The 27,641-nt window shown below is 45.1% G+C and overlaps 1 protein-coding gene across 1 annotated transcript; it reads left to right on the forward strand.

Annotated features, from left to right (window-relative positions):
• The first annotated feature begins 1,797 nt into the window (after positions 1 to 1,797).
• espl1 (extra spindle pole bodies like 1, separase) lies at positions 1,798 to 27,595 on the forward strand. The gene is made up of 32 exons (XM_014133043.3): positions 1,798 to 1,981; positions 2,086 to 2,174; positions 2,483 to 2,785; positions 2,923 to 3,666; positions 3,775 to 3,876; positions 4,079 to 4,190; positions 4,393 to 4,520; positions 5,397 to 5,596; positions 16,479 to 16,721; positions 16,905 to 17,049; positions 17,267 to 17,426; positions 17,693 to 17,832; positions 18,836 to 18,970; positions 19,114 to 19,230; positions 19,373 to 19,544; positions 20,102 to 20,227; positions 20,593 to 20,749; positions 21,274 to 21,383; positions 21,506 to 22,653; positions 22,815 to 23,235; positions 23,396 to 23,554; positions 23,674 to 23,887; positions 24,076 to 24,278; positions 24,572 to 24,699; positions 24,874 to 24,996; positions 25,279 to 25,428; positions 25,610 to 25,777; positions 26,005 to 26,109; positions 26,204 to 26,319; positions 26,422 to 26,505; positions 26,821 to 26,985; positions 27,175 to 27,595. Exons 2-32 carry the CDS (start codon positions 2,088 to 2,090, stop codon positions 27,374 to 27,376), a joined length of 6,567 nt encoding a protein of 2,188 aa, XP_013988518.1. The 5' UTR covers positions 1,798 to 1,981; positions 2,086 to 2,087; the 3' UTR covers positions 27,377 to 27,595.
• The last annotated feature ends 46 nt before the right edge of the window (positions 27,596 to 27,641 follow it).

Genomic DNA, 27,641 nt, shown 5'->3' on the forward strand with positions numbered 1-27,641 from the left:
AGAGAAAAACTCTTCGATAGGGTTTAGAAACGGAGAGTATGGTGGAAGGTATAGTACTGTCAACTGTGGATGGTGTTGAAACCAGTTCTGGACCAAAGCAGAGCGGTGGAATGACACATTGTCCCAGATGACAATGTATTGCATCTGGTGCATTTCATTACCTGCTGTGACGATGTGGTGCAATCGGTCCAAAAATGCGAGAATGTGAGGTGTGTTGTAAGGGCCCGTTTTGGCATGACGGAGGAGAACCCCATGCTGTGAAGTGGCAGCGCAAAGGGTGATGTTACCCCCACGTTGCCCTGGGACATTGATTATAGCCCTGCGGCCAATGATATTTCTGCCTCTCTTTCTTGCTTTTGTGAGGTTGAACCCTGCCTCATCAATATATATGAATTCATGCAGGATTTCCGCAGCATCCATCTGCAAAACTCCCTGAAATACAGTGAAAGACAAGATTGTGTAGTTCAGGATAGGTCTAGTATACAGTCAATGTAAAAAAAGTCATGTGTGCAGTATGCAACATTACAGTGCTAAAGTGAACAATACAAACCTCCACATACTCATGCAGCAGCTGTTTGACCCTCTCTGAATTCCACTCAAAAGGCACTTGATAAAGTTGTTTATTACTGAAAATGGCATGGTCACCGATAATGTTGGCTTGTAGTTCTCTGAGCCTGATAGCATTATTGGCCAAAACCATGTTTATTATCTCTCTCTTGTTCTTGCGTGAATATGGGCCCCCTTCCTCCTTGTCGTTCCCGACCCTCAATCCTATATAGAGAATAATACATGTAACTTACTGTACAATGTCACAGGAAGGGGTATCACAAGTGCTGATATGGTGCATACAATAAGTGGCTGATTACTGTAGCTGTAGACAAATCTTTTACCTGTTTTCCTGTCGAAAAGTCCTTATGACAGATGCCACTGTATATCTGCTAAGATTTGGCTGAACTCTCAGTCCAGCCTCTCTCAGCGTCAATCCGTGGTTCACAACATGGTCCATAGTGTTGCACGAATGTCATTTGATAAGTTTGGTCCTCTTTTCTTTGTGCACGTTCTCCTCCTGCTTCAGGTCTTCCTCGACCTCTGGCTCCTTCTCCTCTGTGTACTCCTCCTCTCACCCTCACTCTCACTCTCACTCTCACTCTTCTTCTGACTCCTTCCATTTTGGTTGAAGGCAGGTGAACCTACCTGCTGCATTTTTATAGGGCTTAAACCTGATTGGTGTGTCTACAATTTAGCAATCATGTGTTTGTGGACCTGATGGCTGTGTTTAACAGATTGGCTCATAGGTGTAGTAATGTATAATGTAATGTCTGATGTATACAAGTGTGTTTAGTGTTTTGCAAATCACTGTGTGTAATGTTTTGCAAATCGTGTGAAGCTGACAATGTGCTTACAGTTGTGCAAATCTAGCCTTGTGTTTTGCTCCTTGAGTGTAAGGTTTTGCTAATTGTGGGAAAAGTTACATTTTCGTGTGTAAGCAATCGTAAAAAAACTGTAAACTACAGTACCTCCTATGGATTCAGGCAGGGTTCCCACGAGTTACCACAGCCACAAAGTCAATATTTGCGATATTGTAAAAATGTATTAGAACAAAAAAGTGATTTAATTAAAGAGGATAAATTGAAGAAATGGGCGGGGTTTATGACTTTGTGGCTGTGGTAACTAGTCAGGTAGCATTCCCATTGTGATTGGTCAAATCTTATTGACAAATCTGTAGACGTTATACTGAATTACATTCCTTGAACTACATTACCCAGCGAGACTTCCGTAAGTATGCGGATATGCAATTTGATTGGCTAGATACTTATTTTAAAATACAGTGCGCGAGTTTTCGCCTTTGAGTGTTGTGGTTGTCATTTTACTTTTTTACCTTTTAAGATAAATGTTATATGTAATATTTTAGCAACTCGTTAGAACTGTCAAAGCAAAGGAAGTAGTACAAGACAAGAGGATAAATTGTCGGTTTAACGTGGTAAGTAGCTAACGTTAGCTAGCTTGCTAACGTTACCGTTAACTGAGCTGCAAAACTAGCTAACGTTATTCACTAGCGAAAATATGCATTCATTTGTTTTGCAGATATGAAGATGAAGTGCTTAAAGGTTGACGAATACATAAAACGGACAGCTTGTCCAAAAGAGACAAGGGTTCTACATGAAGAATTAGAGGTGAGTGTGTTTTAGCTAACGTTAGGACAATTGGCTAACTAGCAAACGTTAACTGTTCATTTTAGATAGTTTACTAACCACTGTAGCTAGTTAATCTTTGCAGCTGACCTTGCCCTGTAGTGTGGCTACTAACTAGCGCCTGCTTGGTCTCAGTGGACTCCGTCATGATCCGTAATCTCTCATCGGTTAAATTTAGTTAGTTTGGTAGGTGTAAAATATCCACCTAGCAATGTTCTGACTATGGATAATAAATGCCTCGGCTGTGGCCAAAAGTTTTATTTGTATCATTTGTCCTGTATTTCCTACAGACTTACATGAGAAATGGACCTGGGCCACAAGGTCGAACATTGTATGACCGAGTTATCAGGGCCTGTAACCACCAACTTGGAGTTGGGCCCCCGGACAGTGACCATATTGCTGGACTCATAAAGCTGGTGGAGCTTGCACTCAGGGGGTATGACATCTCAGGGGAGCTCGGTGTGCAAAGCACCCCTTTGTATATGGAGAAAATCACCTTTCATGTACTCAAGAAACTGGGCTCCTTGGGAGTGTACCATCCATGTAGCTACTTGGGAAGCCTACTCTACCAGAGGTTGGCTCCAGCTCCACAGGTAAAGGATGGATGATAGAGTACTAGTACAGTACTTCCTATTATAGTAACTGTAGTCAGCTGTTTTTACATCATCTGTGATTGTGTCTTCTCAATCTCTTGTTGAATGTGTCTTCCTTCCTCTTGTGTGCCCCATAGACAGAAGACTACTGTGTGCTTGTACGCAGCTGCTTTGCTGTACTGTGGAATGGACTGTCTGCAGCACAAGACGGCGCCTGCCTAAACCCCAGGGACAAATTCTGCTGCCAGTTGCAAGCCCTGAGCTTCCTGCTGCTGCTGGACAGGGAGAGAACCTCAGTCCCCTCCTGCTCCAAAACCCCCATGTACGTGGAAGACGCCCTGACTGAGTTTGAGAAGGGCTGTGGGAGCCTGACTAAGGAGGATGCCTCCTTGATCTTGGAGGAGACCCATCGTCATCTCCTGTCCCCCTGGGCTGGGGGATGGGGTGGGGATGGGCAGCCTTCGGGGAGGCCCTGCCTCTCTACACTCTGTGAGGTGGTGCTGATCACCTCAAAGCTTCTGTCTAAGGCAGGTTTCTGGAGCCTGGCTGAAGGGCTGGTGGGTGGAGCCCTGGGAAAGGTCAGGAACTCTACAGACGGCCTCAGCCCAGCTCTGGTGCTTGGCAGGCTGGCAGTAGACATCCACCGTTCCATGAGCTCTGGAGTGGAGAGTGGACAGGCTTTTACAGAGTGTGCCCGGACCCTCCGGTCTCTCCCTAACACCCTTGGGGACCGGCAGGCCCATGTGATCCTGGAGGGGTGCAGTCTGGTGGTATGGGCAGTGGAGGCAGGGCAGAGCAAGGGGCTAAGTGGAGCTGTGCTCCTGGCCTGGTTCTCATTTCTGGAAGAGCATCAGGAATTCATGCAGAAGAGATTACAGAAGGTTAGTGTCATTCACTCATCATTGACCAGAAAAAAATATTAGGGAACATCTTTGCTGTCAATGATGTTTGACAAATGTTACTGTGTGTGTGTGTGTCACCCTGGACAGGACTTGGGATCACAGTCTGAGGAGAGCCGACTTCAGCAGTCCCTATGCTTCAGCATGTACCAAGGCTTTGTGTTTTCTTATGAGAGCATGCTGGCCTCACAGGTAAGGAGGGTTTCACCCCAAACTAGTTTTATCCTTAAGTTACAGAGGAGTACCGTTTCAGTAGCTGCTGGTCATTGGGTGTTCACATTTAACTCGGGTCTCGGGTTTAGCCCTGGTCTGTCAGTGTAGCTAGTAAAGATATTTAAATTTGTCATGTGCATTATTTGACTGTTAACACAATATATTAAATAATGTTTTGTAGCTGGAAAATACTGAGACACTGAACAGAGTACTGCTGTACTGCCAGGCAACAGCTGGCCGGATGATGACTGAGTTACGCAAGCTGCCCAGTGACAACATTCTCATCAAAGCAGGTATACTAACTCTGATTTCTCATTTTTACAGGCTTCTCACCAGAGTGCACTGCAGACGTTGTGATAACCATTAATTGCTCACCATATCATTGTATGCTCTTGTGAATTTCTGCCTTTGACATTAAATCTACATTATAGATTATTATAATAATATTTTCCCACTTGCTTCCCTATCTGACTCTGTGTCCCTTCATCTCCGCAGTGACCGCGGTCAGTAACCTGGTGTGTGGTCTTTATAACCGTCGGCTATACGACCAAGCCTTCACCCTGGTGGAGATCCTGTGCCAGGAGCTATACAAGAACTGCCCCCCCTCTCTGTCTGTGGACAGGGTAAGATACCCACCCGCTAGCTAATTGGTCCACTGTGTGTGTGTAAAGTGTTGGTCCAATGTTTCGTGAGCTGAAATAAAAGATCCCAGAAATGTTCCATGCAAACAAAAAGCTTATTTCTCTCAAATTATGTACACAAATTTGTTTACATCCCTGTTAGTGAGCATTTTTCCTTTGCCAAGACAGGTGTGGAATATCAATAAGCTGATTAAACTGCATGATCATTACACAGGTGTACCTTGTGCTGGGGAAAATAAAATCCCGCTCTAAAATGTGCAGTTGTCACACAACACAATGCCACAGGTGTCTAAAGTTTGAGGGAGTGTGCGCTTGGCATGCTGACTGCAAGAATGTCCACCATAACAGTTGCCAGAGAATGTAATGTACATTTCTCTACCATAACCCACCAACATAGTTTTAGAGAATTTGGCAGTACGTCCAACCAGCCTCACAGACCACGTGTAACCACGTCAGCCCAGGACCTCCACATCTGGCTTCTTAACCTGCGGGATCGTCTAAGACCAGCCACCTGGACAGCTGATGAAACTGACGAGTTTTTCTGTCTGGAATAAAGCCCTTTTGTGGGGAAAAACTCATTCTGATTGGCTGGGTCTGGCTCCCACCCCTGCCCAGTCATGTGAAATCCATAGATTATGGCCTAATATATTTTATTTCAATTGACAGATTTTCCTTATATGAACTAACTCAGTAAAATAGTTGAAACTGTTGCATTTTATTTTTGTTCGGTATAGTTTTTGGTGGGTGGATGGCTTTTATGTAAAGTGCTTGGAGAATTGCGAAAATTATTACAAATGTAATTTGTTTCTATTATGTTGTCTATTATGTTGTCTGAATAGTTATCTATTTCCCCTTTAGTTGAGCCGGGCCTTCATGCTGGCGGTGCAGAGCTCGAGGCGTGGTAGTCATCTGGAGCGGGCGCTGGACTGGGTCATCCTGTGGCTGCAGACCCTGGGGCCGGGGGAGCGGCTCACTCAGCACATGACTGAACCTGTGTCCCTGTGGGTCAGGACCAAGGCTGATGCCGCCCGGGCTGGTCAGGAGGACACACGCCTCAGGTAGGCTACACTCGGAGACGTGAACGAGCCATGAGCTCTCGTCTTCACATCAGAAATTCATTATCCTTCACTGGACTGCTGCTAAATAGCATAACTGCTTTTGGATTTTCTATGCATATATGAGCTTAAGTTGAAGGCTTTTTCTGACATTGCCACACAATTTAAAAACAAATACTATTTGTCTTGTTTAAAAACATGCATTTTCTTCTTTCTGGGTACTCTGACAAGGAGATGAATGTATATATATCTCACTCACTCACTGTCAAAAGTTTTAGAACCTGCTCATTCAAGGGTTTTTCTTTATTTTTACTATTTTCTACATTATAGAATAATAGTGAAAATGTCAACTATGACATAAGATATGGAATCATGTAGTAATCGTAAGTATTAATACAAATCAAAATATATTTTAGATTCTTCAAAGTAGCCACCCTTTGCCGTGACAGCTTTGCACACTCTTGGCATTCTCTCAACCAGCTTCACCTGGAATGCTTTTCCAACAGTCTTGAAGGAGTTCCCAGATGCTGAGCACTTGTTGGCTGCTTTTCCTTCACTATGCAGTCCAACTCATCCCAAACCTTCTCAATTCGTTTGAGCTCAGGTGATTTTTGGAGGCCAGGTCATCTGATGCAACACTCCATCAGCCTCCTTCTTGGTAGCCCTTATACAGCCTGGAGGTCCTGTTGAAAAACAAATGATGGTCCCACTAAGCGCAAACGAGATGGGATATAGCTGCAGAATGCTGTGGTAGCCATGCTGATTAAGTGTGCCTTGAATTCTAAGTAAATCACAGTGTCACCAGCAAAGCCCCGTCACACCTCCATGTTTCACGGTGGGAACCACACATGCGGAGATCATCCTTACCGCTTACTCTGCATCTCACAAGGACATGGTGGTTGGAATCGGAAATCTCATTTACCTGACTATTTGTGAAACAATCACCCTGACTAACTCTTTAGTCATATCACAGTTTACCTATTTGCTTATGGTTTTGCCTACACCTAGTGACATGCTTTTTAAATTAGATGAACCAAAAATATTCAATTTTATTTGGAACGGCAAGCCAGACAAAATTGAAAGGGCCTATTTATGTAACGAATATGAATTCGGAGGGCAGAAATTATTAAAGCATTAGACCTCTCACTAAAGGCATCAGTCATACAAAAGTTATACTTAAATCCAAACTGGTTTTCTAGTAAATTGTTAGGAATGTCTCATCCTATGTTCAAGAATGGCCTTTTTCCCTTTATTCAGATTACACCTGCTCACTTCCGGTTGTTTTGAAAAGGAAATCATCTCAAAAAGATCGTTATTTTTTTAAACAAGCTTTAGAAAGTTGGTTGCAATTTCAGTTTAATCCACCTGAAAAGACAGAACTTATAATACAACAAATATTGTGGTTGTACTCAAATATACTAATTGATCAAAATAAAAACTTATTTTTCAAAGAAATGTTTAAAAAAAGTATAATTTTTGTGAATGATATCATAAATAGGACTGGTGGAGTGATGTCACACATGCAGCTAACACAGACATATAGAAATGCCTGCTCTACCCAAAATTACAACCAATTAATTGCAGCATTACCACAAAAATGGAAGAGGCAAGTAGAAGTGGAACAAAGTAAGGAACTTGTATGTCGGCCCTGTATTAAAGAACATAAAGGGTTAAAGAAAAGTGTTATAAATAAAAACGTATACCAATTTCATTTAAGGACAAAAAAACTGACAGCTGTGCCATATAAATTGCAAAATAGTTGGGAAGAGATTTTCGATGTACCCATTCCATGGCACATGGTTTATGAATTGATACGCAAAACAACGCCGGATTCAAAACTTCAAATTTAATTTAAATTCCTATACAAAATTCTTGCAACCAATAGAATGTTATATATATATGGGGGATACAATCTTTTGCTGTGAGGAGGCAGTCATTAGATCATTTTGGGGGGGGGGGGGGGGGGGGTATTGTCCATATGTAGCTCGTTTTTGGTCACAGGTCCAGGAATGACTGAAGAATTGGAACATTTGCCTAGAACTAACGCTGCAGATGGCAATACTGGGTGATTTGAAAAGCCAAAGTCAGTCAATCAATAATATAATAATTATTTTAAAAATGTATGGCAAATTGAAATCCAAAATGGATGATGTTGAGAGATGGATGGAAGAGGTTGAATGGAGCTGAAGGGTGGGACTAATAACAAGATAACCAATGTAAAACATACGGGGTCTGTAAATGTATATAGGTTCAGAAGTTTTGTGAAATAACAGTTATAAATAGAAATCAAACTGGATGGACATCAGAAATGGAGGAAGGACTAAAAACAAACAAAATGACGGCGGTGCAGTTGCCGTACCAGGCGGTGATACAGCCCGACAGTATCCTCTCGATTGTGCATCTGTAAAAGTTTGTTTTTAGGTGACAAGCCAAATTTCTTCAGCCTCCCTGAGGTTGAAGAGGCACTTTTGCGCCTTCACTACGCTGTCTGTGTGGGTGGATCATTTCAGTTTGTCTGTAATGTGTACGCCGAGGAACTTAACTTTTCATCTTCTCCACTACTGTCCCGTCGATGTGGATGGGAGGGTGCTCCCTCTGCTGTTTCCTGAAGACGACAATCATCTCCTTTGTTTTGTTGACGTTGAGTGAGAGGTTATTTTCCTGACACCACACTCCGAGGGCCCTCACCTCCTCCCTGTAGGCCGTCTCGTCGTTGTTGGTAATCAAGCCTACCACTGTAGTGTTGTCTGCAAAATTGATGATTGAGTTGGAGGTGTGCATGGCCACACAGTCAGGGATGAACAGGGAGTACAGGAGAGAGCTGAGACCACACCCTTCTGGGGCCCCCAGTGTTGAGGATCAGCGGAAATGTTTCCTACCTTCACCACCTGGGGGCGGCCCATCAGGAAGTCCAGGACCCAGTTGCACAGGGCGGGGTCGAGACCCAGGGTCTCAAGCTTGATGAGTTTGGAGGGTACTATGGTGTTAAATGCTGAGCTGTAGTCAATGAACAGCATTCTTACATAGGTATTCCTCTTGTCCAGATGGGATAGGGCAGTGTGCAGTTTGATGGCGATTGCATTGTCAGTGGACCTATTGGGGTGGTAAGCAAAAGAAGAGAATTCTCTTGGAAGATAATGCGGTCGGCATTTGATTGTAAGGAATTCTAGGTCAGGTGAACAAAAGGACTTGAGTTCCTGTATGTTGCTGTGATTCCACCATGAGTGTTAATCATAAAGCATACACCCCCGCCCTTCTTCTTACCAGAAAGATGTTTGATTCTGTCGGCGCGATGCATGAAGAAACCGGGTGGCTGTACCGACTCTGACAACATTCCGAGTGAGCCATGTTTCCGTGATACAGAATGTTACTATCTCTGTCTCTCTGGAAGGCAACTCGTGCCCTAATTTCGTCCACCTTGTTATTTAGAGTTTGGACATTGGCGAGTAATATGCTCGGAAGCGGTGGATGGTGTGCTCACCTTCTGAGTCTGACCAGTAGGCCGCTCCGTCTGCCTTTCCTGTGGTGACCATGTTGTTTTGGGTCATCCTCTGGGTTAAGATCCCATGTCCAGGGTGGAGGTCCGAACAAAGGATCCTCTTCGGGAAAGACGTATTCCTGGTCGTAATGTTGGTAAGTTGAGATCGCTTTTATATGTAATAACACTCAAAACATTTCTGGGCTAACAATGTAAGAAATAATACATAACAAAAACAAATAACTGCATAGTTTTCTAAGGACCTGAAGCGAGGTGAACATCTGTCAGCTTCATCAAGGCAAAGGGTGGCTACTTTGAAGAATCTCAAATATAAAATGTTTTATGATTTTTAACACTTTTTTGGGGGGTTATGACATGATTCCATATGTTATTTAATAGTTTTGATATCTTCAATGGAATGATTAGGTGTGTCAACTTTTGACCGGTACTATACAGTTGAAGTCGGAAAATGACACACTTAGGTTGGAGTCATTATCTCATTTTTCAACCACTCAACACATTTCTTGTTAACAAACTATCGTTTTGGCAAGTCGGTTAGGACATCTACTTTGTGCATGACAAGTAATTTTTCCAATTATACGCAAGTATAAACACCATGGGACAAAAATAGAACAGTTTGGCCATAATGACCATTGTTATGTTAGGAGGAAAAAGGGGGATGCTTGCAAGCCAAAGAACACCATCCCAACCATGAAGCATGGGGGTGGCAGCATCATGTTGTGGGGGTGCTTTGCTGCAGGAGGGGCTGGTGCACTTCACAAAATAGATGGCATCATGAGGGAGGAAAATTATGTGGATATATTGAAGCAACATCTCAAGACATCAGTCAGAAATGTAAAGCTTGGTTGCAAATGGGTCTTCCAAATGAACAATGACTCAAAGCATACTTCCAAAGTTGTGGCAAAATGGCTTAAGGACTACAAAGTTAAGGTATTGGAATGGCCTTCACAAAGCCCTGACCTCAATCGTATGGAAAATTTGTGGGCTGAACTGAAAAGGTGTGTGCGAGCAAGGAGGCCTACAAACCTAACTCAGTTACACCAGCTCTGTCAGGAGGAGTGGGCCAAAATTCACCCAACTTATTGTGGGAAGCTTGTGAAAGGCTACCCTAAACGTTTGACCCAAGTTAAACAATTTAAAGGCAATGCTACCAAATACTAATTGAGTGCATGTAAACTTCTGACCCACTGGGAATGTGATGAAAGAAATAAAAGCTGAAATAAATCACTCTCTACTATTATTCTGGGATTAAAGGTCAGGAATTGTGAAAAACTGAGTTTACATACACCTTAGCCAAATACATTTAAACTTCCAACTTCAACTCTATTTAAACTCAGCAAGAAAAGAAACGTACCTTTTTCAAGACCCTGTCTTTCAAAGAGAATTTGTAAAAGTCCAAATAACTTCACAGATCTTCATTGTCAAGGGTTTAAACACTGTTTCCCATGCTTGTTCAATAAACAAATAATGAACATGCGTCTGTGGAACGGTCATTAAGACACTAACAGCTTACATACGGTAGGCAATTAAGGTCAGTCATGGAAACTTAGGACACTAAAGAGGCCTTTCTACTGAAAAACACCAAAAGAAAGATTCCCAGGGTCCCTGCTCATCTGTGTGAATGTGCTTTAGGCATGCTGCAGTGAGGCATGAGGACAGCAGATAATACAATTGCACTGTCTGTACTGTGAGACAGCTGATGTCCTGTAGCGCTGTCTGTCCTCGCAGTGGCAGACCACGTGTAACAACACCTGCACAGGATCGGTACATCTGAACATCACACCTGCAGGACAGGTACAGGATGGCAACAACTACCTGAGTTACACCAGGAGCGCACAATCCCTCCCTCCAGCATTGACTGTCCGCAATAGGCTGGACTGAGGGCTTGTAGGCCTGTTAGGCAGGTCCTCACCAGACATCACCGGCAACAATGTCGCCTATGGTCACAAACCCACTGTCGCTGGACCAGACATGACTGGCAAAAATGCTCTTCACTGAGTCGCAGTTTTGTCTCACCAGGGGTGATGTTCGGATTCCGTCATGGTCTGGGGCGGTGTGTCACAGCATCATTGGACTGAGCTTGTTGTCATTGCAGGCAATCTCAACGCTGTGCGTTACAGGGAAGACATCCTCCTCCCTCATGTGGTACCCTTCCTGCAGGTTCATCCTGACATGACCCTCCAGCATGACAATTAGTTGGTTGACCGATTATGATTTTTCAACTCCGATACCGATTAATCTTTTTTTTTATTGGTATATATGTGTAATACTGAATGAACACTTTTATTTTAACTTAATACATCAATAAAATCAAATTGGTCTCAAATAAATAATGAAACATGTTCGATTTGGTTTAAATGCAAAAACAAAGTGTTGGAGAAGAAAGTAAAAGTGCAATATGTGCCATGTAAAAAAGCTAACGTTTAAGTTCCTTGCTCAGAACATATGAAAGCTGGTGGTTCCTTTTTAACATGAGTCTAAAAATATTCCCAGTTAAGAAGTTGTAGGTATTATAGGACTATTTCTCTCTATACCATTTGTATTTCATATACCTTTGACTATTGGATCTTCTTATAGGCACTATAGTATTGCCAGCCTAATCTCGGGAGTTGATAGGCTTGAAGTCATAAACAGTGCAACGCTTGAAGTATAGCGACGAGCAGTGCTGTTTGAATGAATGCTTACGAGCCTGCTGCTACCTACCACCGCTCAGTCAGACTGCTATATCAAATCTTAGACTTAATTATAATATAATAACACACAGAAATACGAGCCTTAGTTTCCAGATTTGACCATATTAGATGACCTATCATTTCGAAAACAAAACGTTTATTCTTTCAGTGAAATACGGAACCATAAGTCTAAATATTGCTGTTACATTGCACAACCTTCATTGTTATGTAACATTCTGGCAAATTAATTACGGCCTTTTGTTAGGAACAAATGATCTTCATACAGTTCGCAACGAGCCAGGCGGCCCAAACTGCTGCATATACCCTGACTCTGCTTGCACAGAACTCTCACCCCAGTATCACATTCATCTTCTGCACATCTACCATTACAGTGTTTAATTGCTATATTGTAATTACTTCGCCACCATGGCCTATTTATTGCCTTAACTTACCTCATTTGCACTCACTGTATATAGACTTTTCTTTTGTTCTACTGTATTATTGGCTGTATGTTTGGTTTATTCCATGTGTAACTCTGTGTTGTATGTGTCAAATAGCTATCCTTTATCTTGGCCAGGTCGCAGTTGCAAATGAGAACTTGTTCTCAACTAGCCTACCTGGTTAAATAAAGGTGAAATTATGGTTATGTACACCTTGGTGCAACGACAGTGCTTTTTCGCGAATGCACTTGTTTAATCACCTGTTTGGCGAAGTAGGCTGTGATTCAATGATAAATTAACAGGCACCGCATCGATTATATGCAACGCAGGACAAACTAGTAATATCATCAACCATGTGTAGTTAACTAGTGATTATGTTAAGATTGTTTTTTATAACATAAGTTTAATGATAGTTAGCAACTTACCTTGGCTCCTTGCTGCACTCGCGTAACAGGTAGTCAGCCTGCCACGGAGTCACCTCGTGGAGTTCAATATAATCGGCCATAATCGGTGTCCAAAAATGCCGATTTATCGACTGTTATGAAAACTTGAAATCGACCATTCCGATTAATCGGCCGACCTCTAATGACAATGCCACCAGCCACACTGCTCGTTCTGTGCGTGATTTCCTGCAAGACAGGAATGTCAGCCATGGCCAGCGACGAGCCCGGATCTCAATCCCATTGAGCACGTCTGGGACCTGTTGGATCGGAGGGTAAGGGCTAGGGCTATTCCCCTCAGAAATGTCTGGGAACTTGCAGGTGCCTTTGTGGAAGAGTGGGGTAACCTCTCACAGAAAATCTGGTGCAGTCCATGAGGAGGAGATGCACTGCAGTACTTATTAATGCAGCTGGTGGCCACACCAGATACTGACTGTTACTTTTGATTTTGACCCCCCCCCCCTTTTGTTCAGGGACACAATATTCAATTTCTGTTAGTCACATGTCTGTGAAACTTGTTCAGTTTGTCTCAGTTGTTGAATCTTATGTTCATACAAACATTTACATATGTTAAGTTTGCTGAAAATAAACACCGTTGACAGTGAGAGGACGTTTCTTTTTTTTGGTATGTGTGCACACAACCGTTCAAATATTTGGGGTCACTTAGAAATGTCTTTTTTATTTTTTTTTGAAAGAAAGAAAGAAAAGCAAAAATTGTCAATTTTTTTTAAATAACATAATTTGATCAGAAATACATTGTTAATGTTGTAAATGACTATTGTAGCTGGAAACTGCTTTTTTTAAATTATGGAATATCTACAGAGGCCCATTATCAGCAACCATCACTCCTGTGTTCCAATGGCACGTTGTGTTAGCTAATCCAAGTTTATCATTTTAAAAGGCTAATTGTTAGCACAGCAATTGTTAGCACAGCTGAAAACTGTTGTGCTGATTAAAGACACAATTAAACTGGCCTTCTTTAGACTAGTTGAGCATCAGCATTTGTGGGTTCGATTATGCTGGCCTTCTAGGCAGAGTTGCAAAGAAAAAGCCATATCTGAGACTGGCCAATAAAAAGAAAAGATTAAGATGGGCAAAAGACCAAAGACACTGGAAGTCTGCCTAGAAGGCCAGCATCCCGGAGTCGCCTCTTCACTGTTGACGTTGAGACTGGTGTTTTGCGGGTAGTATTTAATGAAGCTGCCAGTTGAGGGGCGTCTGTTTCTTAAACTAGACGCTCTTTTTATTTTTTACCTTTATTTAACTAGGCAGGTCAGTTAAGAACAAATTCTTGTTTTCAATGACGGCCTAGGAACAGTGGGTTAACTGCCTTGTTCAGGGGCAGAACGACAGATTTGTACCTTGTCAGCTTGGGGATTCAAACTTGGAACCTTTCGATTACTAGTCCAATGCTCTAACCACTAGGCTACCCTGCCGCCCCAATGTACTTGTCCTCTTGCTCAGTTGTGCACTGGGGCCTCCCACTCTTTCTGTTCTGGTTAGGGCTAGTTTGCACTGTTCTGTGAAGGGAGTAGTACACAGCGTTGTTCGAGATCTTCAGTTTCTTGGCAATTTCTCACATGGAATAGCCCTAATTTCTCAGAAGTAGAATGTAGATATTCCATAAAAAATCTGTAGTTTCCAGCTACAATAGTAATTTACAACATTAACAATGTCTACACTGTATTTCTGATCAATTTGATGTTATAAAACTAAAATTTCTAAGTGACCCCAAACTTTTGAACGGTGGTGTGCATGCATGCATGCATGCGTACAGTGCCTTCGGAAAGTATTCAGACGCCTTGACTTTTTCCACAAAAAAAAATAATCCTTAGCAATCTACACACAATATCCCATAATGACAAAGCGAAAACAGGTTTTTATAATAAAAAAATAAACATTTTCTTATTTACATAAGTATTCAGACCCTTTGCTATAAGACTCGAAATTGAGCGCCGTTGCGTCCTGTTTCCATTGATCATCGTTGATGTTTCTACAACTTGATTGATTCTACAACTTGATTTATCACCTGTGATAAATTCAATTGATTGGACATTATTTGGAAAGTCACACACCTGTCTATATAAGTTCCCACTGTTGACAGTGCATGTCTGAGCAAAAACCAAGCCATGTGGTCAAAGGAATTGTCCGTAGAGCTCTGAGACAGGATTGTGTCGGCACAGATCTGGGGAAGGTTTCTGAAACATTGAAGGTCCCAAAGAACACACTGGCCTCCATTCTTAAATTGAATTAATTTGGAACCCACCAAGACTCTTCCTAGAGCTGGCTGCCTGGCCAAACTGTGCAATCGGGGGAGAAGGGCCTTGGTCAGGGATTTAAAAATATTTTGAAGATGAATACATAATGCAGAGGACTAAAGCTTAAGAGGGAATTAACGACCAATGGAAATAGTGTTTTTGTAATAGGGAATTAATGCTCAATTAGTATAGAGACATGGGAGGAATTTGTCTATACATTGAGCCTGAAATAGGATACTTGTTATTTGGGCATTGGACCAGTTTTATTGCAAGGAATTCTAATTGGTCAACCATGGTCTAGGGTTGGGTTATAAAACTCCATCCTGTCCCTCTTGTTCTGTGGAGAGAATCACTGAGGACAGTGAGAATGAACATCTTCCTCTCAGCGTAACATCTATGATTTTGTTCTCTTTGAATATACCTATTTTTCTCCCACTGATTTGCTTTGGGGTCTGTGTTATTGAAGAGTAACATCAACTTCTAACAGGCTGGCGACCAAGAACCCGATGGTCACTCTGACAGAGCTCTAGAGTTCCTCTGTGGAGATGGGAGAACCTTCTAGAATGACAACCATATCTGCAGCACTCAACCAATCAGGCCTTTATGGTGGAGTGGCCAGACGGAAGCCACTCCTCAGTAAAAATGCACATGACGGCCCACTTGGAGTTTGCCAAAAGGTACCTAAAGACACTCGGACCATGAGAAACAAGATTATCTGGTCTGATGAAACCAAGATTGAACTCTGGCCTGAATGCCAAGCGTCACGTCTGGAGGGAACCTGGCACCATCCCTACGGTGACACATGGTGGTGGCAGCATCATGCTGTGGGGATGTTTTTCAGTGGCAAGTACTGGGAGACTCTGGTTCAGAGAGCTGCTCCAGAGCGCTCAGGACCTCAGACTGGGGTGAAGGTTCACCTTCCAACAGGACAATGACCCTAAGCACACAGCCAAGACAACGCTTAAGTGGCTTCGGGACAAGTCTCTGAATGTCCTTGATTCGCCCGGACTTGAACCCAATCGAACATCTCTGGAAAGACCTGAAAATAGCTGTGCAGCATTGCTCCCCGTTCAACCTGACAGAACTTGAGAGGATCTGCAGAGAAGAATGGGAGAAACTCCCCAAATACTGGTGTGCCAAGCTTGTAGCGTCATACCCAAGAAGACTCAAGGCTGTGCTCGCTGCCAAAGATGCTTCACCAAAGTAATGAGTAAAAGGGTCTGAATACTTGTAAATGTGAAATTTCAGTTTTTTTATTTAATACATTTGCCCAAAATTATTACCTGTTTTTGCTTTGACTTTATGGGGTATTGTGTATAGATTGTGAGAGAAACAAAACTATTTAGTCCATTTTAGAATAAGGTTGTAACCTAATGAAATAGTCAAGGGGTCTGAATACTTTCCGAATGCACCGTAATCCGGTACACGCTTTCAGACTCCAACCATTTCTACACAATGTTTTCATCTTAGGGAAGCCTGATGAGGATCATTTACTTGTGAATGTTTGATAAACTCCTCTTTACCTCTTAAGAGACCCCATTAGAGTATGACTGTCCCTGTGCTGTTGTGTTGTCAGGACCCTGCGTGATGGCTTTGGGCCTGACGTTCCTGACGAGGGGGTGATGCTGTGCCTGTTGGAGGAGGAGCTGCGTGCCTACAGGGAGGTGGCAGGGGACAGCACTCAGGAGCGCTACAACACCCTGTGTGACTTGCTGGACATCTGCCACGAGGACAGCCACCACTCACACCTGCGTGCCGTCTACCTGTGTGAGATGGCCCAAGTGGTGTGCTTCCAGGACTTCAGTGAACAGACAGACTGGTAGGACAAAGGACACTCTACTGTGGAATGGCAATACTACTGTAACTAACTTATTCTGCTTCAGATGGACTGATAGGAAACAAATACTACTCAACTGTGGAATGCTAATGCTATTAATATAACTTACACTGACGTGCTTTAGTAGTTCTTCAGCAGTTTATTTTTGTTGCCTTGCTGTGGCAGCTCTGCCGTTGATTTTACCCACGAGGCCCTGAGACTGCTGGAGGAGGAGCCAGAGACGGAGGAGAATGCTGATAGGCTGAAGGACGACAAGGCCCACGCCTCTCTGTGGCTGTATGTCTGCACCCTGGAGAAGAACCTGCAGGAGGTGGGTGGTAATGTGTTTCAAGAGATTTCATGTCTCATTATTCATGACATCTAGATTTCACCCCCTTACATTTTAATCTTAAATTTGACATTGAAATTGCTAGCCTTTGTTTCTTGTATATTCTCAGTTGAACAGATTACATGTGGTTCTAGATGTTTTGATAGCCTGTTTATTGATTCGCTGTTATTTTTATATGAACCACTCTTCCCTTGACCAGGCCATAGATAAGGAGAAGAGGCTGCAGAATGTGCGGGAGCAGGCAGGGGGCAACAACAACCCTGTGCAGACCAATGACATAGATTATGAGGACAAGCAGAAGCAGCAGGACAGCAACCTGGTGTACGAGGGCCTGCGCTTCAACCTTGCTGCTGAGAGCAGTAAGAACCTTCTTTCACTTCCCAATCAACCTTGTCCAGTAGAGCTCATTTAGATTGACCTTCACTGTACTCTTTACATTGTATGTATTTGGCTCATACAACCTGCAGTTAGAATCCACCACAAGTGCCTATGCTGGATTCCACTTCCCATAGTTGTCATTGTATGAGTCTATATGGCGGCTTGACCATTGCGGTTTCCCTCCATTCCTTTTTCTCACTCAGTAACGAGAGAATTACTCACTGTGTGTGTGTGTTTCTCTACTCAGAGTTGAGCCAACCTCTTGACAAGGCTCTGGGGGAGTGGGCCTCTCTACTGCAGAGGAACGAGCTGCCCTCTGTAAAGAACCCTAAACAGACCTGCACCTCCATTGCCCTCACTGCTGCTCTCTACAAACTCATGGGCAAGGTAACACTAACACCTGAAGCTTCTACACACTGTAGTCCTTGACAGGGCTAGTATTTACTTTCTAGTATCTACTTCCTATTCCAGCCCATCTGACTGGCCCTACATATGTCCATCTTCCAGTGTATTCCATTAACGCCAGCCGTCCGCTAATCAGCCTGTTATGGATTCATTTTCAGCCGTCTACTTTTTCCACTTCATATTAACTAGGCTACCTCCCTTCCTCAGAACAACCTGGCCATGGACTCTACTAAGCGTTCCACAGTGATGCTGGCCATGTTGAATCCAATGCTTCCCACAGTTGTGTGAAGTTGGCTGGATGTCCTTTTGGTGGTAGACCATTCTTGATACACATTGAAAACTGAGTGTGAAAAACCCCGCGGTGTTGCAGTTCTTGACACACTCAAACCGGTGCGCTTGGCACCTACTATCATACTGTTTAAAGGAACTTAAATCTTTTGCCTTGCCCATTCACCCTCTGAATGGCACACATACACAATCCATGTCTCAAGGCTTAAAAATCCTTCTTTAACCGGTCTCCTCCCCTTCATCTACACTGATTTTGAAGTGGATTTAATGAGTGACATCAATAAGGGATCATAGCTTTCACCTGGTCAGTCTGTCACGGAAGGAGTAGGTGTTCCTAATGTTTGTGCACTGTGTAATACTTCAGTCTATCATTTGAAATGTTTTCAGTTTAACATTGAATTTACTTTAAAAGATAATGTAGGCTATTTGTCATTTTTTTCTGTTGTAATAATACGTAATTTGAAGAACAAACGTGGCAGTTCATATCTTGAAGTAAACTGTAAATAAGACTTCAATCTCACGAGAAAGGTCATCTCACTATGAAAATCATCCTGATCATATAGGCCTAGACCCAGAAGCCACCAAAATAGAGCTCCTTCGGCCAAATAGTTTTACCTCTGTGGGCGCCTGGCTGGCTACTTTTTCTATTTGACTGGCTACTCTGTAATTGTGGAAAACACTGATCTTCCTCTCCTAGCCTCTGCAGGCCCTGGAGGCCTACCAGTTGGCTTCTGGCCTTTCCCGTCGCCTTGGTGATGCTCAAGGCCATGCCTCCTCCCTGTGCCACTCTGCCAGGCTGCTGCTGGAGCTGGGTGCCCCTGAAATGGCACAGGTAACCCACCTGCTGATTACATGTTTACGTTTGAAATTGTAAGCAGTCAGGAACGTCATGTAGTGAATGTTACCCTTAGATACTGTGCTCCTTTGAAATGTGTGTTTGTTGTTTTTAAAGTTTCAATATGGTATGTGTTTTAGGCCCAGCTGGAGGAAGCAGAGAATTGTCTGACCCCCGATCCCAACACTGGGGGCCCCTCCCTTCTCTCTGTGCTGGCCAAACTGCTGAGGGCTCAGCTCTGCTACAGCAAAGGACAGGTAACACACACAGTATTAGCCACATTACAGAGGGAGCTCACAAAGCGACAGCACAAGTGTTGCTACCATCTGAGTCTACCCTAACCCTTTTTTGTCATGAGTCATCCGTTAACTCTATCCCCTTCTCTCTATATCTCCCCAGGTGGCGCAGGGTGTGCCTTACCTATGTGAGGTTCTGACAGAGGTGGGAGAGCAAAGGCACTCTAAGAGCTGGTACCTGCTGCGTGCCCGGGCACTACAGACCAGTAGTGCCTACCTGAGCCTGGACACAGCCGCACTGCCACCGGCACTGCGCCAACGCATCACCCAACATGGTCTGCACCCTTTACTACTCTGACCCTACTCTGTCTAGACCCTTCAAACTCAACTCTGGACCTCAAAGCCAGTTCCACTGCATTTGTTCATTGTTCCCCTCTTATCAGGGCTGATTTAGACCTGGGACACCAGATGTGTGTGCAATTAATTATCGCGTAGAACAAAAAAACAGCAGGCTCTGGACCTCGTAACGTCTAAACTGATAGATGGCATGTCACGTTTCATTTGTAAATGTCACTGTTTTTTGTGTATTATTGAAGTATTTCCTTGATAAATGTAAGGCTAAGGGCACTACGTTTAGCCGTTTGTCATGTTAGTGTGTGACCCCGCACATTGACTCGGTACTGGAACCCCTTGTATATAGCCTCGTTATTGTTATGTCATTTTATTGTTATTTTATTTTTTACTTAGTAAATATTTTCTTACCTCTATTTCTCAAACTGCATTTTTGGTTAAGGGCTTGTAAGTAAACATTTCACGGTAAGGTCTACCTACACCTGTTGTATTTGGCACCTCTGCCAAATAAAATCGGATTGGATTTGACTGTGTGTTGCAGGGCTGAAGACCCCAGACACTGCCCTGTATGAGAGCCTGAAGCTTCTGTGTAGTCTGCTGGTGACTCTGGTGGGAAACGGCCTGTATGGAGCCTGCAGCAGCACTGACACACGATTCATAGACCAAGGTACTGTACGGCTGGCAGCTTCCACTTGTTCTGAAGGGTTAAATATATTTCTCAGTGGGCCTCAAGCTTTTGATAGTTGCCTAAATTAATGTTTTTTATGGTGAACGAGCGTTGCACTTTTTCAAAGATTATCACATTTTTGGGGGGGTTGCACCTTGACCTGCGTTGATTGTGTTCCCTCCACTTCTTGCCATCAGTGGCCTTATAGCTGTTTGGTGTCAAATCAACATGACCCAGATAAAGCTGTAAGACTGATCTACTCATGTCTTTGTACTTTCCCACACGCCCACCATAACCTACCATGTCAGCCCCATCTGAGGTAGATGCCATTCTATCATCTTTGACCTTTGACCCTCCCCTCCTAGGTGATAATCTGGTGTTGAAGTGGCAGCTGCTGTCTGAGCTGCTGGGCTGTTCTATGAGAATGGTGTCGGTGAGGAGCAGCAGTGGAGCCGTCCACGAGGCCAAGCTCCAGTGTCTGGAGGCCCTCAAACTGGCCACCAAGCTGCAAACCCTCAGCCAGTAAGTGTCTCTCTGCTTCCTCCACTACAGGCCTATCCATGTTGTCATTTTATTTTTAAATCATCACTGTATGTCTAATAAATCAATGTTTGTTTATTTAGTGACAACTCTAAAATGTTTTTTTAATAATTTATTTCCCTGAGCCTCCAGTATTGATCGTGTAGGCGTTAGGAAACAAATCTGAAGATATTTCCAAACTCAGCCCTAATTTGGTTTATAGGATGGTCTAGAGCCCACTGCCTTACCCAGATAAACAGTCATTGGTCTATTATCAGATCATGATGTGGGCCATATGTTCCATCCCACCTGAACAGGCTAGAATTCCAGGAATTCTTTCAAACAGCTCTTACACAAAAAGGCATTATTTTCATTTTCATAAATTCTGTGTTATTTTGACCTCTTATGGTGGAAATATAATTTTTTTAAACTGGAAAATCATGTTTTTAACTGCACTGCCCTTTGTATGCGCATAATATACAATAGATTTTGGGTGTTTCAGAAACTAATATTGTGTGTGTTTGTAGGTGTGCCGAGCTGCTGGTGATAAAGGCTGAGCTGGAGCTGATGAAGGGGGAGAGGGAGGAGTGTGGCTTTGACTTGGACAAAGTCAGGAACCTGCTGGAACTCTGCACCGGTACAACTTTACTTACATATTCCAATGACTGTGGATTATACATAATGTTGGTTGAAGCATTTGAGTCTTGCTTCCATTCTTTGTAACAATACCACTGTCAACCCTCTTCTGGACTCCTCTAGACTTTACTAATGGGGCGCAGAAGGCGGAGGTGAGGATCCAACCGAGGAAAGGCCGTCCGGCCCTGAAGCCAGGGTCTCCCCTTCCCAGTGGTGAGGAGGACTGTAAGGCCTTCCTGAGCACCCGCTGGTTCCCCAAGGAGACCATCGAGAGGGACCTGGCCAGCTCCCCTCCCCTCAAAGCCAGGGCCCAGGGCTGGCTCTCTTCCCTGGGCCATGTGGCTGACTGCCAATGCCCCTGCTGCTCCGAGCCCAGCCTGGGCCGGGTGACTGCTCGTTGGGCCACCACACAGGCCGACCTGGCCCTCCAGCTAAGCCCCACTGAGGTCCGAGCCAGTCGTAACCTCCACCTGGCCGCTCTGGCCCGCTGCAAGAGCATCACTGTCAAGATGGCCACAAAACTGACCAAGCTCTTCCCCCTCAAGACCCTCCCACCCAAACCCTGTTTACTCCAGGACCTGGTGGCACGTGTGTACCTGCGCATTGCCATGTCGGGTCTGGAGCTAAGGATGGGGAAGGCTGCAGGTACCTTGAAAGTCCTAGAGGCTGGTTTGGCGTTCGTGGCCTCCAAGCCCTCTCCGGAGCTGGGGCCCTTGAGGGCCAGGCTGTTGGGGGCCAAAGCCCAGGTCTCCTGTCTGGCCCTGGCCACCCAGATAGACTGCCCCCCTGAGGAGCTTTTTTCTGCAGCCTGGGCCTGGAACCCTCCACCCAAAGGAGCTGTGGAGGTGGACCACAAGCCTAAAACACTACCCCCACCTCCAACCCCGCTTAAGAAGTCCAAAGAACCAGTGGTCACAGCTGCTAAAGCTAAAGACACCAAGAAGACCAAAGACCACATCCCCAAGATCAAAGTGAGTTTCTCCTCCACCAAGGGCCAAATGTCTCAGGTCCCCAAAACACCTGTGGTGGTCAAACAATTCAGGGCCAAATCGTCTGTGGGGGAGCTCAAATCATTTGATTTCAACACAGAGGTGCCCACAGTGGCATGCACCCCTGTCCAGAGGGTCAAGGCTCCCTCCTCTGCCAGGCGAGGAGCAGCCAAGGTCACCGCTAATCTGCCCTTCCAGGTCTATGAGGAGCTGTCACCGTCTCAGGATAAACCACAGCCTGTACCTGCAGCCCCCAAACGCACCAAGAAGTCTCGCTTTAAGGTACAAATAGGGGACCGGCTGCAAGACCAGATTATTCGAATCTATAGTTATAATGAATGGATTGTATGCACGGATGAAAATTGGTATGGTGATTTACTTATTAGTGTGGGTGTTGGCCATAGACGGTGCAGCCAGGTACTAATTTTTGTCTCTTGGTATAGGTGGAGTTCAGTGATGAGAGTGACACTGAATCCAACCCCAAAGTGGAGCTCAAAGAGAAACCTGTGGTCTCCAAAAAGCGCATCACCTCCACCAGGGCACTCTGTGCCCCAAAAGAAGTCTCAGCCCCTGACCCCCCAGCAGAGAAGGCCCCTCCTAAGAGGGGCAGGAAGAAGGGTGCTGCCGTCCCCCTCTCCTGCACCTCCTCTGAGGACGAGCTGGCCGCCTCTGTGTCATCCTCCTCCCAGTCTGCCCCGGCCAGGAGAGGCAGACCCAGAAGACAACAGCCTGGGACAGGGGGACACAGTGAGGCGCCAGAGAGGATGAGGACCATTGAAGAGGAGATGGATGGACTTAATATGGACTCCAGTATCGAGGAGCTGAGGGCGTCAGACACCGAGACTGAGGAGACTGGTGCAGCCAGTAAGAGTATTTCATGTTGCGTGTGTACTCCATAGACTAGTACTGCCTGCCTTCGCATTCAGTGGGCATCCAGGTCAAGCTCTAAGGAATGGGGTCTTGTATTATACTGTAATTCAATAACTTTTTAACCAATGGTATTTTGCTTATTCTCTGTCTTCAGGCATGGTGTTGGACAGCCCAGACACAGACTTTGAGGTCCTGAGGAGAGACTTGTGTGGTGATAGAGAGCGAGACTGTCTGTCTGAGCTAAGGCGTGAGGGTCACCCAGGGGGGGCCCTGCAAGCACAGGCCCACCTCCCTCACTCTAACACTGGGCCTGGTGAGGCTGCTGGCAGCACCTTGTACAGTGACAATGAACATGGTTTTAGGGTGAATAGGAGTGCTCAGTTTGAACCTAACCCTCTTTCCCTTGTTCTCCTCTCGCTGTTCTCTCCATAGACGGTCTCTCTGTGGAGGCAGTGCAGTCTTTGCTTCGCTCCGCCTGGTTGGCCCTGCAGCATTTCCCCCCGCCCACCCTCTACCCCCGCCTCTGTGGCCTGCTGGCCCTGTCGCTGGGGCAAAGGGATTCTGTCACCACGGCGATGCTCCACGTCCAATCCCTGGGTGTGACCTCCCGCCATCACATGACACGGCACCTGGCCAATCGCCTCAAGTAAGTCATCCATAGTTTCTCTGGTTCAGGCTGAAAACGACTCCTAGGATACCCCTACTATAGTCACAGATCTGAAGGAACTGGATACATGTAGGTCTAAACCTATAGGAGGCTAGGTGGAGAAATCAACATGTTGCTTACATCAATCTGTCTCCCCCCTTGATTCCTTTGCTGTGTCCCTCTTGTAGAAAGCTGAAGAAGAGTTCGTCTGAGCTGGCAGACAGACTGGGTTCTCTGAGTCTAGAGGAGCCCTTGAGCCAGACTGGGAACCCTATAGAACAGAGGCTGTCCCAGCTGGAGGAAATCTTCTCCTTCCCCACAGCTGAGCCCTCTGTCTTCCCACAGGAACACTGCCAACAGTTCATCACACAACTGCAAGACCTCCCCACCGGTACCACTGGCAGATTTCAATGTTTTATTGTGGCAAGAAAAAAATGTAGTTCATTTATTTCAGTTAAATAACATTGGTTATCAGGGTTAACTCAGTATTTTGTGATGGAAATCAAGTTGTATTTTGAAATGTGGCAATATACTCCCTATTAGGATTTTTTCATGCTGGAAGATTAAATGTAATTGACCATAACCCTGACGTCCATAGCCTGTGGATTAGATGGACTGCAATGGATGTGTGGTGTTTTTCTAGTGGCAACAGTGATGTGGTGATACTTTCTGTCCCCTCTTTAGGGGTGACTGTGTGTGTGCTGTCTGTGCTGGGGGTGCACCCAGGGGAAATGGGGGACACCGTCCTGCTGTCCCGGCTGGAGAGGGACTCCTATCCCGTCACCGTCCGCATCCCCACGGCCCAGCGAAAGGTAGGGTACCCACCCACCCCCCAAGCACACACATTTCTATTATCCTTGTATTCTCTCACTCTATTTCTCTCTCTCTCTTCTCGCTCTCTAAACATTTTCAAATTTTCTCAACCTACACTTTATGTTTAAACGCATGCATTGTGAGTGACTTCTGTCTTCCCTGTGTATCATCAGCACCCTATGAGCTGGCTGGTGCAGGAGATGGACAGTGTTCAGAAGGAGCAGAAGGCTGTGAGCTGTGTGTCGGAGAAGGCCAAGTGGTGGGAGGGGAGGAGGGCCCTGGATGCACGCATGGAGGTAAGACTCGCTCAGACTGGTGGGAAGGAAAGTACATCTGCGTTTGGGTGAAAAGAGATCACGTAAAATGAGAGAGGTTATGTTGCTGCAAGAAGCATATTCATTCCAAAACATATGTTGAAGGAATGCTTATACTGTAGGTAAAATTGAAGGTGGTTATGATAAAGTAAATACAAAATGGTGTGGTATTGATTACATCTCTTTATCGTAATGAGAGAATTTTGGTATGTCCCTAAACATCCCTTTTTGTCGCTCTCCCTCACTTTCTCTCGCTTTCCTCAGAGGCTGCTGGAGGAGATGGAGGGGTTGCTGGGCTGCTGGCGGGGGCTCCTCCTACCCCTGACCTCTGACCCTGAGCTGTCTGTCCAGGCCAAGCACCTCCAGAAGACCCTCGCTGCCTGGGGGGCACAGACCTCAGAGGAGATGCTGAAGGTGCTGCTTCCACATGCCTTCCCATGTATATCATAGATATCACGTTTGTCTATAAAGCCCTTTTTACAACAGCAGTTGTCACAGTGCTTTCACCATAACCAGGCCATGACTCCAAAGAGCATGCAGAGGCACATTGGCCAGGAAGTACTAAAATAACTTATTTTAACCCTGTGTGTTCCAGGCTGTGCTGTCTGCCTCTCCTCTGCTTTCCCAGTCCCAGCTGCAGTGGTTTGCCCAGGGAGTGTGTGTGGAGCAGGGGAAGCAGTGTGTGGACCTTCTGCAGACCGCTGCAGCTGTACTGGCAGAGAGGCCCGAGCCAGAAGGCCACGTGGTGCTCATCTTGGACAAGGTCGGTTTCTCTCGCACTAGTCTTGCACACAAACACTTTCTCCCCACTCTATCCAACACTCAAATCAACTCTAGTGTGCCTAGCAAGATCAACGTACAAAGAAAAACAATGCACACTCTTTGTGTAGAGGAGGATTGGGGAGAGTCTTGCATAACGTGAACACATTGCCTGTGAGTGTGACTATTGTGGTAAAGCCAGGTGTAATGTCAGTCTTGTCCTCTCTGCAGTACCTCCAGAAGTTGCCATGGGAGAGCATCTCCTGCCTCAGGCCTTGCTCTGTCACCCGCATGCCCTCTCTACACTCACTGCTGGGCCATTGTGCTCTAAAAGAGGTCAGACCACACACCCATTTGGCCCAAATTTATTCCACAAAGATTAGTTGTTAAAGTTGAATACTGATGCCTGCATGTCTCCCCTGGCCCTCAGTCTGACCCGGATTGTGTCCTGAATGGAGGTGTGGACCCTAAGCAGGTGTTCTACGTGCTTAACCCTGACGCCAACCTGGGAGACACAGAGGAGCGTTTCAAACAGTCGTTCACCAGGTGAGTGCAGCACCAACAGCACTGTTTGAGGGCTTTAATTGTCTTCCTCATCTGTGGCCTTTAGAATTTGATGAATCTCTGACTCTCGCTCTCTGTCCTAAGTGAACAACATTGGCAGGGTGTGTGCGGTGTGGCTCCTGACCCAGATCAGCTGCAGGATGCAGTGACTGCCAAAGACCTCTACATGTGAGTCTAGAAGGAAGTGAAGTGTCCTGTTACGGAGAAGAGATATTAGTTATCGTTCACCTGTATGACAGCTAAGCATACCCTACCAACATGCCTTTTGGCTTAGTTGTCAATTAATTGCCTTATTACACAAACAAATGTACTTTAACATGAAGCTTGACTGTCTTTTTAGTGTGTGTTGTCCACTTGTCTTGCATTATGCTAGCTGTGAGATGCTTTGAATTGGTGTCACAATTCACCAGATCTTACTTCACTTGTTTCTAATTACTTGGGTGCTGAAGAGTCTGGCTCACATGCCTCTCACTGTCTCTGTAGTTACGTGGGTCATGGGGCGGGAGCGCGGTTCCTGGATGGGCAAAGGATCCTGAAGAAGGAGATGAGAGCTGCCTCCCTGCTCTTTGGTTGCAGCAGCGCTGCTCTGGCTGTACGAGGGGAGCTGGAGGGGACAGGAATCATCCTCAACTACCTCATGGCTGGCTGGTAAGACTGGTGCGCACACACCTGTAAAGATTGAGACACCATGCTTTCATCTCTTATTTTTTTCTTCTCAGAAATCAATGCAAATGTTATGCTGTAAGGGCATTTCATGTGTTCTGTTTTACTGCCATACACTTGACTAAAAGTCCTAGATTAACTTGCCTGTCTATCTGTCTCTTCTCTGGCCTGCAGCCCATTGATTCTGGGGAATCTGTGGGATGTGACGGACCGGGACATTGACCGCTTCACCAAGGCTCTGCTGGAGTCCTGGCTGTCTGCAGGTCCTGGGGCTCCACTCCTGGACCACATGGCCCTGTCCCGCCAGGCCACACACCTCAAACACCTCATAGGGGCAGCACCCGTGGTCTACGGCCTCCCCATCCATCTGCGCTAGGATAAGAGGACATCTCGCCAAACACACACAAAGCCATTGATCCCCAACACATGAAATGGATATGATTTTAAACTTGTCTGTATTATCTTCTTCACCGGGCTGCTGCCTTAAATGGCAACTAATGTTGGTGATCCTTTTATTTTGGATATGGTGAATCGTTTGATATATATTAATGTATTAAGTCATGCTTGTCAATAAAATTAAGTATTTGCCAAACAATCCCTGTGCTTTGGTGTTAAAAGGAATTGCATTTATGCTCCCGCTC

The sequence above is a fragment of the Salmo salar genome, chromosome 12 (genome assembly GCF_965601325.2).
Source record: "Salmo salar chromosome 12, fSalSal1, whole genome shotgun sequence".
NCBI classification, from domain to species: domain Eukaryota; kingdom Metazoa; phylum Chordata; class Actinopteri; order Salmoniformes; family Salmonidae; genus Salmo; species Salmo salar.

Bases quoted from the DNA above. Each gene is read 5' to 3' on its own strand.
- espl1 (XM_014133043.3), top strand. From the start codon at position 2,088: ATGAAGATGAAGTGCTTAAAGGTTGACGAATACATAAAACGGACAGCT. The intron at 25,429-25,609 runs GTGCTGCTTCCA...TGTGTGTTCCAG, and splicing joins CCTCAGAGGAGATGCTGAAG to GCTGTGCTGTCTGCCTCTCC. The intron at 26,506-26,820 runs GTGAGTCTAGAA...CTGTCTCTGTAG, and splicing joins ACTGCCAAAGACCTCTACAT to TTACGTGGGTCATGGGGCGG.